General features: G+C 34.7%; 1 protein-coding gene, 2 non-coding genes and 1 pseudogene across 4 annotated transcripts; 2 read left to right on the forward strand and 2 right to left on the reverse strand.

Moving 5' to 3' along the window:
- Positions 1–1,218: 1,218 nt before the first annotated feature.
- Positions 1,219–1,842, reverse strand: LOC129945293 (ATP synthase mitochondrial F1 complex assembly factor 2-like; annotated as a pseudogene).
- A 3,271-nt stretch (positions 1,843–5,113) lies between these two features.
- Positions 5,114–6,331, forward strand: LOC129945832 (tRNA N(3)-methylcytidine methyltransferase Mettl2). Of its 2 annotated transcripts, none has more exons than XM_056055766.1 (2): positions 5,114–5,239; positions 5,439–6,331. In XM_056055766.1, the coding sequence occupies exons 1-2, from the start codon at positions 5,124–5,126 to the stop codon at positions 6,244–6,246; spliced, it is 924 nt and encodes a 307-aa protein (XP_055911741.1). In that variant the 5' UTR covers positions 5,114–5,123; the 3' UTR covers positions 6,247–6,331. The 2 variants fall into 2 exon arrangements, with proteins under 2 accessions (XP_055911741.1, XP_055911740.1); XM_056055765.1 differs by having other exon boundaries at positions 5,126–5,378.
- Positions 6,332–11,832: 5,501 nt separating this feature from the next.
- Positions 11,833–11,995, forward strand: LOC129948612 (U1 spliceosomal RNA). Its single transcript, XR_008781904.1, has one exon. It is a non-coding gene; the product is annotated as a U1 spliceosomal RNA (small nuclear RNA).
- Positions 11,996–12,820: 825 nt separating this feature from the next.
- Positions 12,821–12,893, reverse strand: Trnav-uac (transfer RNA valine (anticodon UAC)). Its single transcript has one exon. It is a non-coding gene; the product is annotated as a tRNA-Val (tRNA).
- Positions 12,894–15,313: the final 2,420 nt, after the last annotated feature.

Consider the following 15,313-nt stretch of genomic DNA (forward strand, 5'->3'; position numbering starts at 1 on the left):
GGGGCTGGGATTGAGTGGAACTTATTGGAAGGGAATGGAAAAATTTGAAAATGGCTGCTTTCGCTGGGAATAGTTGATGCAAGAGAAAGTGAGAGAGTATGAGTTTTAGGTGAAACAAAACTTGGGAAGTTGTTTCAATTTCATTGGAATTCTTAGAGTTCAGGTGGTTAGGTGGTTTTTTAGTTGCACGAGTTTCACCTGTAGATGGCATAATGTGGTTGGGAGTTATATTTTAAATTATTGAAAAGCAAGAGTTTTGCAGTCTTATTATTTTTTCTATAATAAGCACAAACTCAAGGGGATCTTACTACCCTTATTATGCAGAGGCACAGTGTAAGCACTAGGAAAAGGAGAGAGGGTTTAAAAGGAGATGTCAGTGCACATTTGTTTTGAACTCCTGAATATTGCATTTACAGAATATGAAAGAGAAAAAAAAACCTGCTTGGCAGCAGAAAAAATTGCGGTTCTTTTATGATGAGTTTCAAAAGCTCTCTGTTAACTTTGTTAAGCGAGGAACCAGAATTATCTATGGCTACTGGCGTCTAAGAACGAGGAACTCTTGTTCATAGTTCATAATGACGTTTAAAAGGGATGCGTCTTCGAACTCGTCACCAAAAATATGTTCGACGCTTTCGCTTACTACCTAGAGAAAGACTTTCCGGTAACTCCGTTCAATCACAAGAGTTTGGGAGAATTGAAAAAGGTGATAAGTTCATTTGTGGAGCAGAATAATTATGAAAGAGAATCTCTGGTGGAGGCAAAGTCGCAGCGAACTAACAAATTTGCGCCAAAACATTCCAAGATGAGAGAATCGTTGTTCCAGTGAATAAAACCACAACAGTTTGCTATCACCCCTTGATGGGAAGCGATGCCAACATCAAAAAGATCCTCAGTGCTTTGGACAAGCCAGGCGAGTCCCCAAAGGAAAAAGCCAAAGAGATAATCATGTAAAAATTGCAGCCCATCATTACAGCTTCAGTGATCGCTCTGGATGAGTGTGATTTTGGTACGAATCTGGAACTAGGAATTGACCTTTTCTGCTCCGGCCATAAGGACCTAAACAAAATCGTTCAGAATATTCTCAACCCCGCGTAAAAGTTGCTCGGACGGCCACATTATATGTCGATTCTGAAGGCAGATTTGGCCAACAGAAACAAAAGTCATAAGCTCAGTATTTTGGATTGTTGTGAAAGAAGAAGTAAATGTTTTACATAAAATTAACTTTTTCTTAGTGAATTGTTCGGATCAGTTGAAGTGAACAAAGAGGATGGCTGCAGCCAAGCGAGCTTGTAGTTCTTGTTGGTTCATGTAGTGAGCCCATTCCACCCGTCCACAGAACTTCAGTTGAAGCTCTTGTTCGAGACGAGTTAGTGTTATAGCCTTGTCTGCGCTGATATGCTGCTCTATCACAACACAGAAAAGGATTATCGACTTAAGGACAGCAAAGAAAAATCCTTAAGAAAATGTTTGCACTACAAGAATTTTCAAAAAATTGAATCTTGAGAGAATACATACCATTTGGAACATCTTCACTGTGTGAAAGGAAGTACTTGGATATTTTCATTTTATCCTCATCCAAAACGGTGGGTGGTGATATACTGGGAGTTTTTTGTATGTCCGTATTGAAACGTTTCTTATACCACTCAATGACGGGATCCCATTCGTTCTTTTGAAGTTCGTTTAGATCTTTGTCTTCCTCAAAATCAACTTGATAAGTACCTCTATAAGGCTAAAGTTTGTATCTTGCATTTCCAGATCCTTTAGTTCATTGCAGAGCATATCGAAAGTTCTGCGGCTCGTTCTGAAATGTTGGTTGATATACTCATCATCGTTTACTAACATTTTTCAAATAAATTGAGAAGAAAAAAACTTTTTACTCAAAAAATTTGTTCATCAATACAAAATTTGACACTTAAATGTCAAATGAAAACGTGTAAATGTTCGGTGTGAACGATTTTCTGATTTCGAAAACTTTTTGCCCAAAACTCGGATTTGGGTTTGGTGTGAAAAGGCTTTAACAATAATTTCTTTATGCTAGGCTCTATAGAGCGTTTTAAAATAAGACTTTTAGTGTTTGAAATGTGAAACTTTCTGTAATATTGATAATACAATTAAACTTAAATTATTACTTTTTGTGTATATATTCGAGGCTATTCTGGACTTAACTTTCTTTTAGCAAACCACAAATTTTCACATGCGTTTTAATTTACTTATTTGCGGATGGGTGTTTTTTAGACGTCTGGTTTTCAAACTAGAATTACTTTTTTTGGAGTTGGTCTTTTTGATAGATTCCATTTGATTTATGCTTTGTTTAATTTGTCATTTTATAATAAATAGACTTACTCCTGAATGTTGTTTGTAAATCGTGGAAATTTATAACCATAGGAAACTTTTAGTGAGAGCATTATCTTGCTTTAAGCGACTGGACTATTTGTGTGAGCTTATGTGAAGTCACTTGTCTATGAAGTAAAGCCCTAGATCATTGACATCTTGGAGAAGAAGCCGCTCCCACCACTTGCCCGAAATCACTTTTAGAATATAATTGTAAACACTTTTCTTTATAATATAGCATGCTATGCAACTCTCATTCGTTTTTTCAAAAGTGTACATTTTTGCACTGTAAAAATTTAGCGGACAGATAAATTACTCGGTATATTTGTAATATACCGATTGTTGATATTTTAATGAAGTCCGTATCAAAAAGTAGGAATATTCAGCTTTTAAACTCTTCTTAAAATTCGTTGTTTTAACACAGAGAAATGATATTTCGAATAAATATAAAATATTTTAAATAGTGTTTTTTTTTGTAACAAAAATAGTTTCAAAACGGTCCCATATTTAAAAGTTCCATATGGCAGCGTTCAATTCAGTTAGAAAAACAATAGCATTTCCATTTGGAAAAGGTTTCTGTCATAAAATAAATTCATTTTTTTTGTTTATTTTATGCCATGCTTAGTTTAACATTCACCTCATTTGGGTGCCGGGCCACAGAGACATTCCGGAAAATTGCAAAGCCGATGAGCTCGCCAAAAACGGAACACTTCTGCCTTATGTTAGACAAAAACATAACATAGGAACACCACTTGCTACCTGCAAATATCTTCTCAAGCAATATGCTCTAGAAACAACAAATTCTAGATGGTCACAAAGTACCACCTGCCTAGCAACCAAGCAAATATGGCCAAGTATTGACCAAAAACGGTCGAAAGGCTTTATATCACTGAGCAGACAAAGTATAAGCTCTACAATTGGAGTAATAACGGGGCACTGCCTCATAGGAAGACATGCTCTGAGGCTAGGGGTCTACACAAATGACTTCTGTAGAAGCTGCATGGACGAGGAGGAAGAGGAAAAGGTCCAACACCTTCTACGTACATGGCCAGCCCTCTCCATTAGAAGGAATTACTTTCTCGGTAATTCCTTCTTCGATAACACCAGTGAACTGGCAACGATTGACACAAAACGTCTCTCTAACTTTATTAAAAGTACAAAATGGTTTGTTTAAATTCATTACTCTCCCATGAGTAACCTCATAAGTGGTATCACCATGGACCCTTGAGGTCTACGTGCGTCAATGACATCTGGACAGCCACTCCAACCTAACCTAACCTATGCCATGCTTAAATAAAATAGATATTGGGGAGTTTTTTATGATGAAATCCTCTCGGAGTTCGGGAATTTCGATAAATTAAATTTGAGTTCTGACGAGAAAAATAAATAGTTTCTACGAGATCAGTTGCATTTACTACACAACGGTTTTTCCGTCGAATAAAGCTAAAGTTTTGAGACAAAACGAGGTGCTTACTACCATTATAATTCAATTCTTGACCATAACATACAATTATTTTCTCCATGTAGATAGGAATCATTCCAGAAATCGTAAAAATTGTAAAATAAAATAACCATTCATTTGAAAAATCTAATTTCGTTAAAATTCTATAACACTAAATCGATAGCTTTAGCTAATGTGGATAGTAGAATAAGCTCTGGTTATAATTTAATTGAATATTGTTCTAAAATATATCAAAAAAAAGTGAGAAATAACTAAATTAGCTACTGATGAAGTAAACAGAACCCACCATAGAAATCATTCTATAGATTCTACTCACAGTTATCAAAGTGGTCCTTAATACATTAGAGCCATTTTCTTAAGTCTCAGTTAAATTTAATGGCTTGATTATTCAATAATTTAAAATTTTCTTCACTTTCCGTTTATTTTAAATCCCTAATTAAAGAAAAGTCAATCAACGATAACTGCGGCATTAGTTAATGGAATTCAAGAACTCCAAAAGAGCTACAAAATTATTCTCTTAACTAGGCACGCTTTGACCTTTCTCAGTCATTGTTTCACTTCTGCTAAAATACAAGTTTAAAAGTTCTCAAAGTTATATTTCATAGTTAAATTAATACTTGAGATAAACTCAGAGATCAACTATGGGAGACTTTTGAATAGTTGCAAACTGAAAATCAACCATTTAAACTTAAGCTAAATTATACACCATTTCAAAAGGTTCTTGGAGTAGGGTTTTACAAGTGTAATGCTTATCTGTTTAAACATTTATTTTTAAAATATTAAAGAAGTAACCTAGCACGTTTTTTGTCTTGCACTTATCTTACGAAATGTAAAGTTTAAAGTTAAATGTTCTGTACACGCATAAAATTTATATTTAGGGTGGAAACAAGACCTTTCGAATGAGACTTTTAATTTGTAACACTCTTTAGACAGCTGTCATATTTTGACATTTAACATGTAAGAACTACACTAAAAATGGAAAGAGATATACGATTTAACAGCAAACTCAAGTTGTTGAAATTTCCACAAAGTGGTGCTATGTGACACACAAGCAACGAAACAATGGTATTTTTGCAACAAAAAAAGTTATTTTTTTCATCCACTAATTTATCTTCAAAAATACTCTTTTTTTTATAAAAATTAAGAATCTTTTTAAAAACCTGAAGTATAAATACAGAAACCACCTGTTCTGTGCGAATACCGAACTTCTCACAACTGTTAAATGAAACACACTCGTGCTGTCAATTTATCTGTCACAACATAGAATTGTAAGAAAACATTGCACAGCCCAACTGTCAAAATCGAACATACCTATTTTCAATTTGTAAACATGTGCGACGAAGCTCCTGAAACCAATGAAAAAGTTTCCACCGAATCTGATTCTCGACCACAATTTGGAAATAGATTTTTAACTAAAGAAGATGATGTTTTCACGCACAATGCATGGTAATTTATTATTTCTCAAACAATTGCAATTTCTTCCGAAAGTTCTCTTTTGCTATGAACACACGCGTCACCGAAAGAAACCGCCTGGAGGTGACCGAGTTCTCAAAACTAAATCTGATATTTTCCAGTTTAATGCTTGGTATATTATCATAAGTCCCTATTCCACTAATTGGTGCCTAATGTTCTTCTATTTGTTTAGGGATAACGTCGAGTGGGATGCCGAACAAGAAGCCCAAGCACTTGCTGCAGTCCAAAAGAATTCCACACAAAAAATGACAACAGAAGATCAAAACAAATTCGAGAACGAAGCTGATAAATTCTGGGATTCATTCTATGACATTCATCAGAATCGATTCTTCAAAGATCGACACTGGTTATTCACTGAGTTTCCTGAACTTGCCCCAAAAGAAGGCTGCACCGAAGCTCGACAAATATTCGAACTGGGATGTGGTGTAGGCAATACCATTCTCCCCATTCTCAAGTACAGCCAGGAGCCAAACCTAAAAGTCTATGGATGTGATTTCTCAGCTAAGGCCATCGATATATTCCGAGAGAATCCGGAATTCGATGAGAAGAGATGTCAAGTGTTTGTCATGGATGCCACTGCCACTGATTGGGAAGTTCCATTCGAAAAGGAGAGTCTCGACATCATAGTCCTGATTTTTGTCCTCTCAGCTATAAATCCAGAGAAAATGACGATAGTCGCTGAGAATTGTTTTAAATACTTGAAACCAGGAGGATTGGTTCTATTTCGAGATTATGGTCGATATGACTTGGCACAGCTTAGATTCAAAGCTGGAAAATGTCTGCAAGAAAATTTCTATGTTCGTGGAGATGGAACGAGAGTCTACTTCTTCGAACAGGAGGAATTGAAAGATCTCTTTTGTGGAGCGGGATTTGTGGAGGAGCAGAATGTTGTTGATAGACGATTGCAAGTTAATCGGGGAAGAATGCTGAAAATGTATCGTGTTTGGATACAGAAGAAGTTTAGAAAACCGATGAATTAGAAACAATTGTAAAATCTATTTATATTCATACCTGCCTATTGTAATTATTTTTTGAAGATGACTAAAGTAAACTAAATTTATTTTATTTAAACTCTTTTCTCTTCCTTATGACATAACTAAATGTCTACGTTCTTTTTGGAACTGTGGGCAATATAATTATTATTTAGACAACAGACATTTTAAAAGCTATGAAACATAAAAGGTGGGTATAGGTTCTGAAGGATCTACGTCCTTTCGAATGAATCTTCCTAAAAATTCAATCTTTTGAGTTTTGGTTCAACAAATTATTTTAATTTATTATTTGGATTGTGTTTATTATAAAACTGTTGTTTCTTCTTTTTTCTGTTTGTTTCTGGAGTTTTTCAAATGTTCCATACACAATAGGTTAAGGAATCGACTTGCCTGGGGAATACTTGAAATATCCAATACTTTGGTACCTTAAGTTTAAGGATATTACCTGGGTAGTCAGGTACCGGGTAAATCGGTGAGGTAGCGTGCAGTTGGGTCTTAAGAAATTTCATTTAAAGACTTATTTACTTATACATGTATGAAATTTGGGGTAATGTCTGTTTTCACCTTCTAAGGTTTAAGGATATTTAACAAAACATGGACAAATGTATGTCAGTTGGGGTAGTTGGGGACAGTTTTTGCAATTTTAAAGAGACACAAATTTGAAATAAAAAAAATAATACAATCAATTTTGATATTCTAACGCCCAATTTCTTCACAAAGTTCTAAATTCCCTTTAGAACTCGATCTAGTGAATCTCAGTTTAACGACAGAACTTAGCTTTTTAAAGTATTTGGAACTCGGGCATTTCTTCACTTCTCTAGAACTCGATCTGAAATCATTATCGAGTTCTAAGGGCTTAGAACTTGTTATTTTTAGAATCTAGTTTTAAAATGTTTTTGAAACTTTTGAATCAGCCGGCAGAATATTTTGACAGACGTTTCCGTTTTTATAATATTCTTCAATTCAAAATACAAAATAAATATTTCTGTTGCGCCTATTTTCTTTTCTGGTATGTATGCCTATTTTTATGCTTATTGTAGTGAATTTGTTGTGAATTTAACAATAATATTCTTAGATAATATGAACAAGGACGATACGAAAGGAAGAAAACGAGAAAGCGGAAATGATGGTAATTTGCCCGCCAGAAAAAACAGAGGCGACAACTGGACTCAAGAGGACACGAACTTGCTGTGTAATTTGTTGGTAAAATTTGGTCAAAAAGGAATTCTGAACAAAGAAACTAATGGCGCAACTAACGACATCAAAAAAAGAGAGTTTAGCATAATTCGCTCACATTTCAATACAGACCTAAAGTTGCGTTATAATTTCATTTCCTGATCAGTTTTAACGTAGCATTTTCGTTCAGATAAAGACCCAAAGAGAAGTTCCTGCACTAATTGGAAGGCATAAGAAAATTGTAACGGTATTGCGTCAGTTTACCACTTGTGCAAAAAAAAGTGCGCTGCAAACTGGTGGGGGACCGGCCAATACACCAACCGTGCTGAAAATTGAAATGACCGGCGAAGTACTTCAATTGCAAAATTATTACGGTCATTTGCTGACAGGGTTGGAATCTTTTGGTTCTGATGCAATGCCAACAGATTTCGGCCAAATGCCTCCAACTGTTGCTGACAGCAGTAAAATTTTACTTCCGCAACAAGGAAAAGGTACTTACACTACCTTTTGCCGTAGTGAAGAAACAAGTACAGATAATTGCCAAAATCTGCGTGAAAAAACGCAGCCATCTCAAACCGTCAACTCTTCACCGATTGCTGATATGTGTGCAGCTTTGTCCACCGAAGCGACACCAATATAGGACAAGACAAGGACAAGAAAAATATCAATTTTTCAAAACCAACGGTCAACGTCGTCGTCCGATACGAAATCAAAAATGTAGCTTACATTCAGTTACTGTGGCGGTAATGCGTCAGCAAATGATTACAAAGGAAGAAAGTCGCCTTGCAGAATTCCATGAATTGAACGTTCAACTACAGTGTTCGGATGATGCGGGATTGGTAAACTTGCATCCGTTGATTATTGGTAAAATCCGGGTTGTTTGCCGTGTAAGGGGTTGCCAAATATCTGGTATTTGCATACCCAGAATCACCAACAAGAATATATTGTCCATATTGAAGGACTGCTAAAAAAGTTTGTTTTGTTAAACGGAAGCGCCGAAAAAAATCAATGTAGTCCCATGTGTTAATTGTTGCACGTATTGGCATTCGATAAATACGCCGTTCTTCCAGGATATCTTCCATAAAAATGAAATCATTAAAAATAAGATCCATTTTCGTAGGATATTCGCTATTTATTGTCTTTTAATATATTTTCCGAAAATGATTAGAAATTCAATTCATTTTCATTTCGCTCGTTGAAAAACGAAATTATAAATAAACCGAGTTTTAAGGCACTAGACCGCTGAATTTGAGGGTCTAATTTTATCGAAGTTCTAACTATAACAAAGTTCTAAATCGAAGTTCTAACGCGTTAGAACTTCGTGAAGAAATGACGTAGAACTCAAATGAGTTCTAAAATTTCACTAAACCTAGTTTTAAGGGCTAGAACTTTGTCCAGAAATCGGGCGATATTCTAAAAGTGTTAACCTTATAAAATAATGAGAAAAGTTAATAAACTAATAGCTAAAACAAGTTACCTTTAATAGTAAGTGCAATACTTTGGTGTTTTCATTTCGCCAAGAAGCGTTCCCCTAGTTTTAAGGGCTAGAACTTTGTCCAGAAATCGGGCGATATTCTAAAAGTGTTAACCTTATAAAATAATGAGAAAAGTTAATAAACTAATAGCTAAAACAAGTTACCTTTAATAGTAAGTGCAATACTTTGGTGTTTTCATTTCGCCAAGAAGCGTTCCCATTTACCCCATTTTATTTTAAAATCAGGGGTAAATGAAAATGTCTGTTTTCTCTTGGTTGATAATTGATATAGACTTCGGAATGGGGCAAATGTGAAAATTAATGATACTTCTATGAAATACAACCAGTCTTGTTCATTTTAATCAATGTTTGCATTTACCCCATAATTTAAAATAAATTCAGTTTAAAGGCTTATGAACAGTGTTTTTATAGTTGGAAAAAAGCTAACGAAAACTATATTTATACATTTTTAAAAGTTAAACTTGTTTATTTGGAGATCAATTAACTGTATTGAGTGTATATTTTAATGATTTTAACACTTATGTGACTGCATCGTATATAAGCAAAGCTGACTGGACTCTTTTGAACGAATTTTTTTTACAAACGAAATAAAACCGTTTGCAAACCAATTGAAAAATTGTGGTTCTTCCATCTAACTTTTTTTTTGAGGTTGCATACAAAGTTCCAGGAAACCCATCTGTTGAAGTCCACCAGGCTTGTACAGCAGCACTTTTGAAAATTATCAATGGTGGCAATACTGAACCATCCGCAGACACGCATGCCATCACAGTTGTGGATTCACGTACAGATCCTCCAGAAATTCTGCTCAAAGCTTTGCCTTTTACGCCTATTGCACGAATACTACTAGGATCGTGATAATATCATCACCTGCGTTGAAAACAAACAGCGGTTTATCAGCTAATTGATGTTCTTCTAATACTTTCTGGAGTTTATCATAAAAACCATAAACTACAAAGGGATTCCTTGCATCCTTCCGAACCGTTTGTATATGTTCGGTTTTTTTTTTAAATTAAAGTTGGGGATTGCGCTTCATAAACCCTAAGTAAAAATCTTTTAGTGGAACATTGTTTTTAAGGTTTTTTAAACCGGCTACTTTATATATTCCGCATTTCTTTTTTATCACACTTCCCTTTCGCTGACCTTTCACTAAAATGAAAAATATTTAAAAACCACGCTTCCAGTCAATAGGTATTTAATTATTTAGAGACAATACGTTTTGTAGATTACTTCCTATATTTTTTTCCTAAAGCAAATTTAAGTGCCTGTTTCACTTTTATCAAAAATTCAACGGGATTTTCTAACTAGGATACCATCAGCGGCATTACCTTAATTTACAAGCAGTTGAAAAACAGCTAAGACTTTGTAAAACAAATATTTTTTTTACCTACATGTTCCTTATTTTCCTTAATAATATAAGAGTTAGTGGCCGTCTACAACAGATTGCCGACATTAAATCCTATTATTCTGGTTTATTTTTGGATTGTGCGGCCCCGTTCGTCGCCTAAAATTTCTATCGGTTTATTATGAGGCGTTTGATTAAAAAGAAGCCAAATTTGACTTTCCATAGCATTTTGCATGCTTTGGGACCGTTATCCTGTTTGAAAATAAAATTGGTTTATAGCTTTGTAGGCCCATTGGTGTTCAGGATCTCAGAACTTATGATTTGTAGTTCCGTCAATGATGTGCAATTTCAAGCTCCAGCTCATAGAGAAATATACTTACCAAGAGAACCGACCGGTACACGGCTTTCCTGAAACACCCTCAAATGAAATTTCTCAAATTCCGTATCGGTGAATTAATGTGAGTGGTGGAAAAAAGGCAAAGTGTCTTGTCGAAAATTACACAATTTCGATTTCAAAAACAAAACATTCAATGTTAGATTCTACAAGTAAGTTTTTCTAAATTATTTTGTTTAGTCTAAATATTTAACAGAATTTGAGTCTTTTACAAGTGCATTCAATTGAAAAAACCATACACCAGGAACCAGAAGATATATGTATCTATGCTCCAGCTGCCGAAAAGCAGGGCCATACCATCGCCGTTCCATCTTCATGTTCAATTGGTCACATTCACAAAGCTAGTGGCTACGTAGTCAAGGGATTCTGATTCGCTAAATCTAACTACAAAATAGTTGAAAATTCCCCTCCGACGTAGTGTAAAAATTTTGGCTTAAAAGTAGTGCACACTGCACACTGGTTTTGACGTTTCACAATCAGCTGCTCGGTAAGGTCACAAGAATTGAAAATGAAATGAACCTTTCGGAGTTTAAGTGCAAATATGAATCAATCATTATTACATCTTCTATTTGCTTTTAATGAATTTAAAAAAAAATTAAACTATTTAAAGTTCTGAAAACACAAATCTTTTTTTATTTCTTATTTTTTATATTTGAATTTGTCATTAATTTGCCAGTTCCGGATTGACTAGCTTTGTAGTGCAATTTTGCATTCACAAAGCTAGTTGAATTTTGACTTCGCAGCCAATAGCTTTTTGAATGCGCCCTTTGACTGTCCGTCCATTGTAGGTAATATTATTTTTATAGCTAAAAATACAAGTTCTCAATATTTATAAATTATGATTATGTCTTTAGATTGCTTAAGCTACATAAATTAATTATGTTTCAAAATTCAAATAATAATATAGAAGTAACAGACAAAATTTCAAACACTGCTATTAATATTTATGATGAAGTTTTTGAGTCTTGCGCAAAGAGAATAAAATATTTTCTTTGGTTTGGTCTTCGATGTATGTATATGGAAAATTCACTTTCACAGGGTAGAAAAACATCGTATAGAGATTTACAACAACAAATATTGAGGTTTTTCTTTGAATTTCATGTGTACAGTTCACATTTTGTTTTAACTGTAAAGTTGACAAGGGATAGTGGAAAATGAGAGGAAAGCATACTTACCTGGCGTAGGGGTTACCGTGATCATGAAGGCGGTTCCCCCGGGGCGAGGCTTGGCCATTGCACTTCGGCTGAGTTGACCTCCGCGATTATTCCTAATGCGAATAACTCGTGCGTGTAATTTTTGGTAGCCGGGGATGGCGTTCGCGCCGCCCCGACATAATAAATATTAAATAATAAATACTAAAATCATTTCATTACAAATACATACTATAAGAAACTGTCTCGTGCTAAACTCATTGACCAGGGGACAGAGGCGTTTTGGAAATTGTGTGCAGACGAAGAGTTATAATTTTTGTATTTTATAATAAATTGCATAAATCATGATTCATACATATGTTGAGATTTGAGTACTTATTGTATGAATTTTATAAAGTTGTGTTATTTAACTTAAATACAAAATTAATAAAAATGTACCATGGGTGTAGAACATATTTTAATGATTCAAGACAAACCTGAAAAATATAAGTAGTAAAAAGAGAAGAGTTATGATTAAAAGGAGAGAAGTTTGAAAAGAAATTAAATTTTGTATTAAAATTTATTTAACAACAAAACAAAAAAAATCTATTTTAAAAAACCTTCAAGTCTTAAAAATTCAAATAAAACACATTTTCATCGATGGGCATGGGCTGGGCATACACAGATCATTTATTTAAATATAAGACATTTTTTTCCCAGCATACCTAACCCATACATTTTCTCAAACTAACAAACATTAATTAATTTTTGAATTAATCAATTAATTAATTAGGTACCTACATACCTGCCTTTGATATGCATAGGAAAGGTAGGTAGGTTCTTAATCTACCTCCACCACCAGTTAATAAAAAAAGGTACCTAATCAACCAGACGCAAGAAACCGAGACTAAGAAAATAGAAAATATATAAAATATCTAAAGATACTATTTCTTGTGTTCAAATTGATTAACTTATTCTCAGGTAAACTATATAAAATTACTTACAAAATAAAAAAAAACAAACTCTGGTTCCATCCAGGATCGAACTGGAGACCTTCTGCGTGTAAAGCAGACGTGATAACCGCTACACTATGGAACCACATGAAATTTACAGGTACAAAATAAAAATAGGTACTACCTTATCGACTGTACATTAGACAGTTAAATTAAGCAGGTTGTAGGTTCTCGTACTTCTTGTCAGCTTGAAGCACAGATAATAAATTTATCTAAGTATCTAAAATATCAAAATAAACGAGTGGTACATCTAGGCGTATGCGTACTTTTTTCTAATGTGTTTTTTACAAGTTACAGGTAAATGCATAATAAATTATAATTTTTTACAACAACTGTTACGTTCATTCTTGTATCAAGGCAACAATTTAATTGGTTAAATAAATAACAGTTCTTTTACCAAATATGTGTTCGTTAATTGCAAAATTGAAAATGTGTGCGTCTCCAAAGCAAATAGGGTAATAGCCTGTTCTGAAAACTGTTATTATCAGGGCGCTGCTCCGCCTAAGGATCGATTTTGTAAGTCAAACAATGTCTATGGATATTTTCCAAAAACATATTGCACCTAACAAAACAAATCAAAATGAATTTTTAACTAAATTATAAAAACAAATACAATTTCAATCCAAATTATATTACAAGGTGACTAATACAGTGACCACAGAATTATCATAAGAATCAAATTCAGTCGTTTTAATCTTGTTAAATCATGATCTCAATAAATTACACTTCCTATGTAAGCTGATAAAGCCAATTTTCTTGCAGCACAGTTTGCTGTTAATTCGACGCTACCGGAAAGTGAGTCTTCCTGTTCTTGAGAGCGTAAATGATTCTATGGGACGAATCTCCGTTCACACTCGTGCAGTAGCAAGAGTACTGAAAGACCTTGTTATACACAAATCTGCTGGCCTGGATAGTATTCCCCCTATTGTTCTGAAGAGGTGTTCTTCAACGCTGGAAAAACCTTTCCGTAAGCTTTTCCATCTGTCCTATTGTCAGGTCTCTTCCCGAATGGATGAAAACTGCATTTGTCCAGCCTGTCCCTAAAAAAGGCGAATCCTCTTCCCCCTCAAACTATCGTCCAATCGCACTTACGTCCCTTCTTTCCAAGGTCATGAAAAGGCTGATTATTTATTGCTTAAGAAATATCTTGAAGAACAGAAGCTTCTTAATGACCGACAGTATGGATTTCGTAGCAACAGGTCCACTCATGGTTCATCTCACCGAACAGTGGAACAAATCTTATCATCGTTTTGCAGAAAGAAAGATTATTGCCCTTGATATTTCAAAAGCATTTGATACAGCTTGGCACCAAGCTCTCTTATCGAAAATGCATGCTTTTGGTATTGATGAATCTCTTCTTCGTTGGGTTAAAAGTTACCTTTCTCACCGTTCAATACAAGTTGTATTAGATGGTTTCAAGTCTGAAATTCATAAAATAAATGCTGGTGTCCCCCAGAGCTCCGTTTTGTTTCGAATCTCTTGCTTTTATTTATAAATGATCTCTTGTCTGTCACTTCTAATCTATTAAACTGTTTTGCCGACGACAGTACCCTCAGCTTTTCATATTCGTTTCTAGATTCACATCCTTGTCCTTCGGATGTGGAACTTAAACCGCAGCGTATTATAAATTCTGATCTTGACAGCATTGTCCAATGGGGAATCAAAAACTATGTAGAATTTAATGCTTCGAAAACTCAATGCTGTCTCCTGTCTCCTGCGTAACGCACCTCCGATGCCACTATATCTTTGAGTGACACTTGAATTCAGGAAACCAATCAACTATCAGTACTCGGTACCGATCACCTCTTATGGAATGATCACATATTCGATATCGCCAAAAATGTTGCCAGGTGCTTAGGATTTTGTCACGCCTTCTGACCGTCTGTCCAAAACTTGAATATTATTCGCATATCTGGGCAGGTGCCCATAAAACAAGTTTAAATCTCTTGGATAGAATTCAAAAAAGGGCTTTAAAAATGATAGGCGATAGAACTATAATTTACATTTACATCGCTAGAACACCGACGCAATATTTCATGCCTTTCGTTGTTTTATCGATATTTTTACAAACAATATTCTGTCTAATTAGTCAGTTAACTATTCAGCCGTAATACTCGCACTTCTAGGAAAGCCTCATCAGTTTACCCTTGAGCTCAATTTCGGGCGTACTGTCAAGTATAGAGAATTTCTCTTAAATCGCATATCGAGATTGTGGAATGCTTTCACCAACTCTGTTTTTCCCTCCCATTTTAATGTTCAGAACTTTAAGACCAATGTGCACCGGTATCTCCTTTTAAATCCCTTCCTATTTTCGTAACGCTAATAACCCCTTGAGTGGTTGTGAATTATAAACAAACAAAAATATGAATGCTGTTTAAGCCTTCTTTAAATACTACCCAATTGTCTACAGTATGTTCTTAATCTAATAAGCTACCCTACATCGTTCCAAAGATTACCTTTTAAAATAAAGTCAGAAAACTGCTCAAGTCAAGTAAGAAAATTGAT

This window comes from Eupeodes corollae, chromosome 2 (assembly GCF_945859685.1).
Source record: "Eupeodes corollae chromosome 2, idEupCoro1.1, whole genome shotgun sequence".
Lineage (NCBI taxonomy): Eukaryota > Metazoa > Arthropoda > Insecta > Diptera > Syrphidae > Eupeodes > Eupeodes corollae.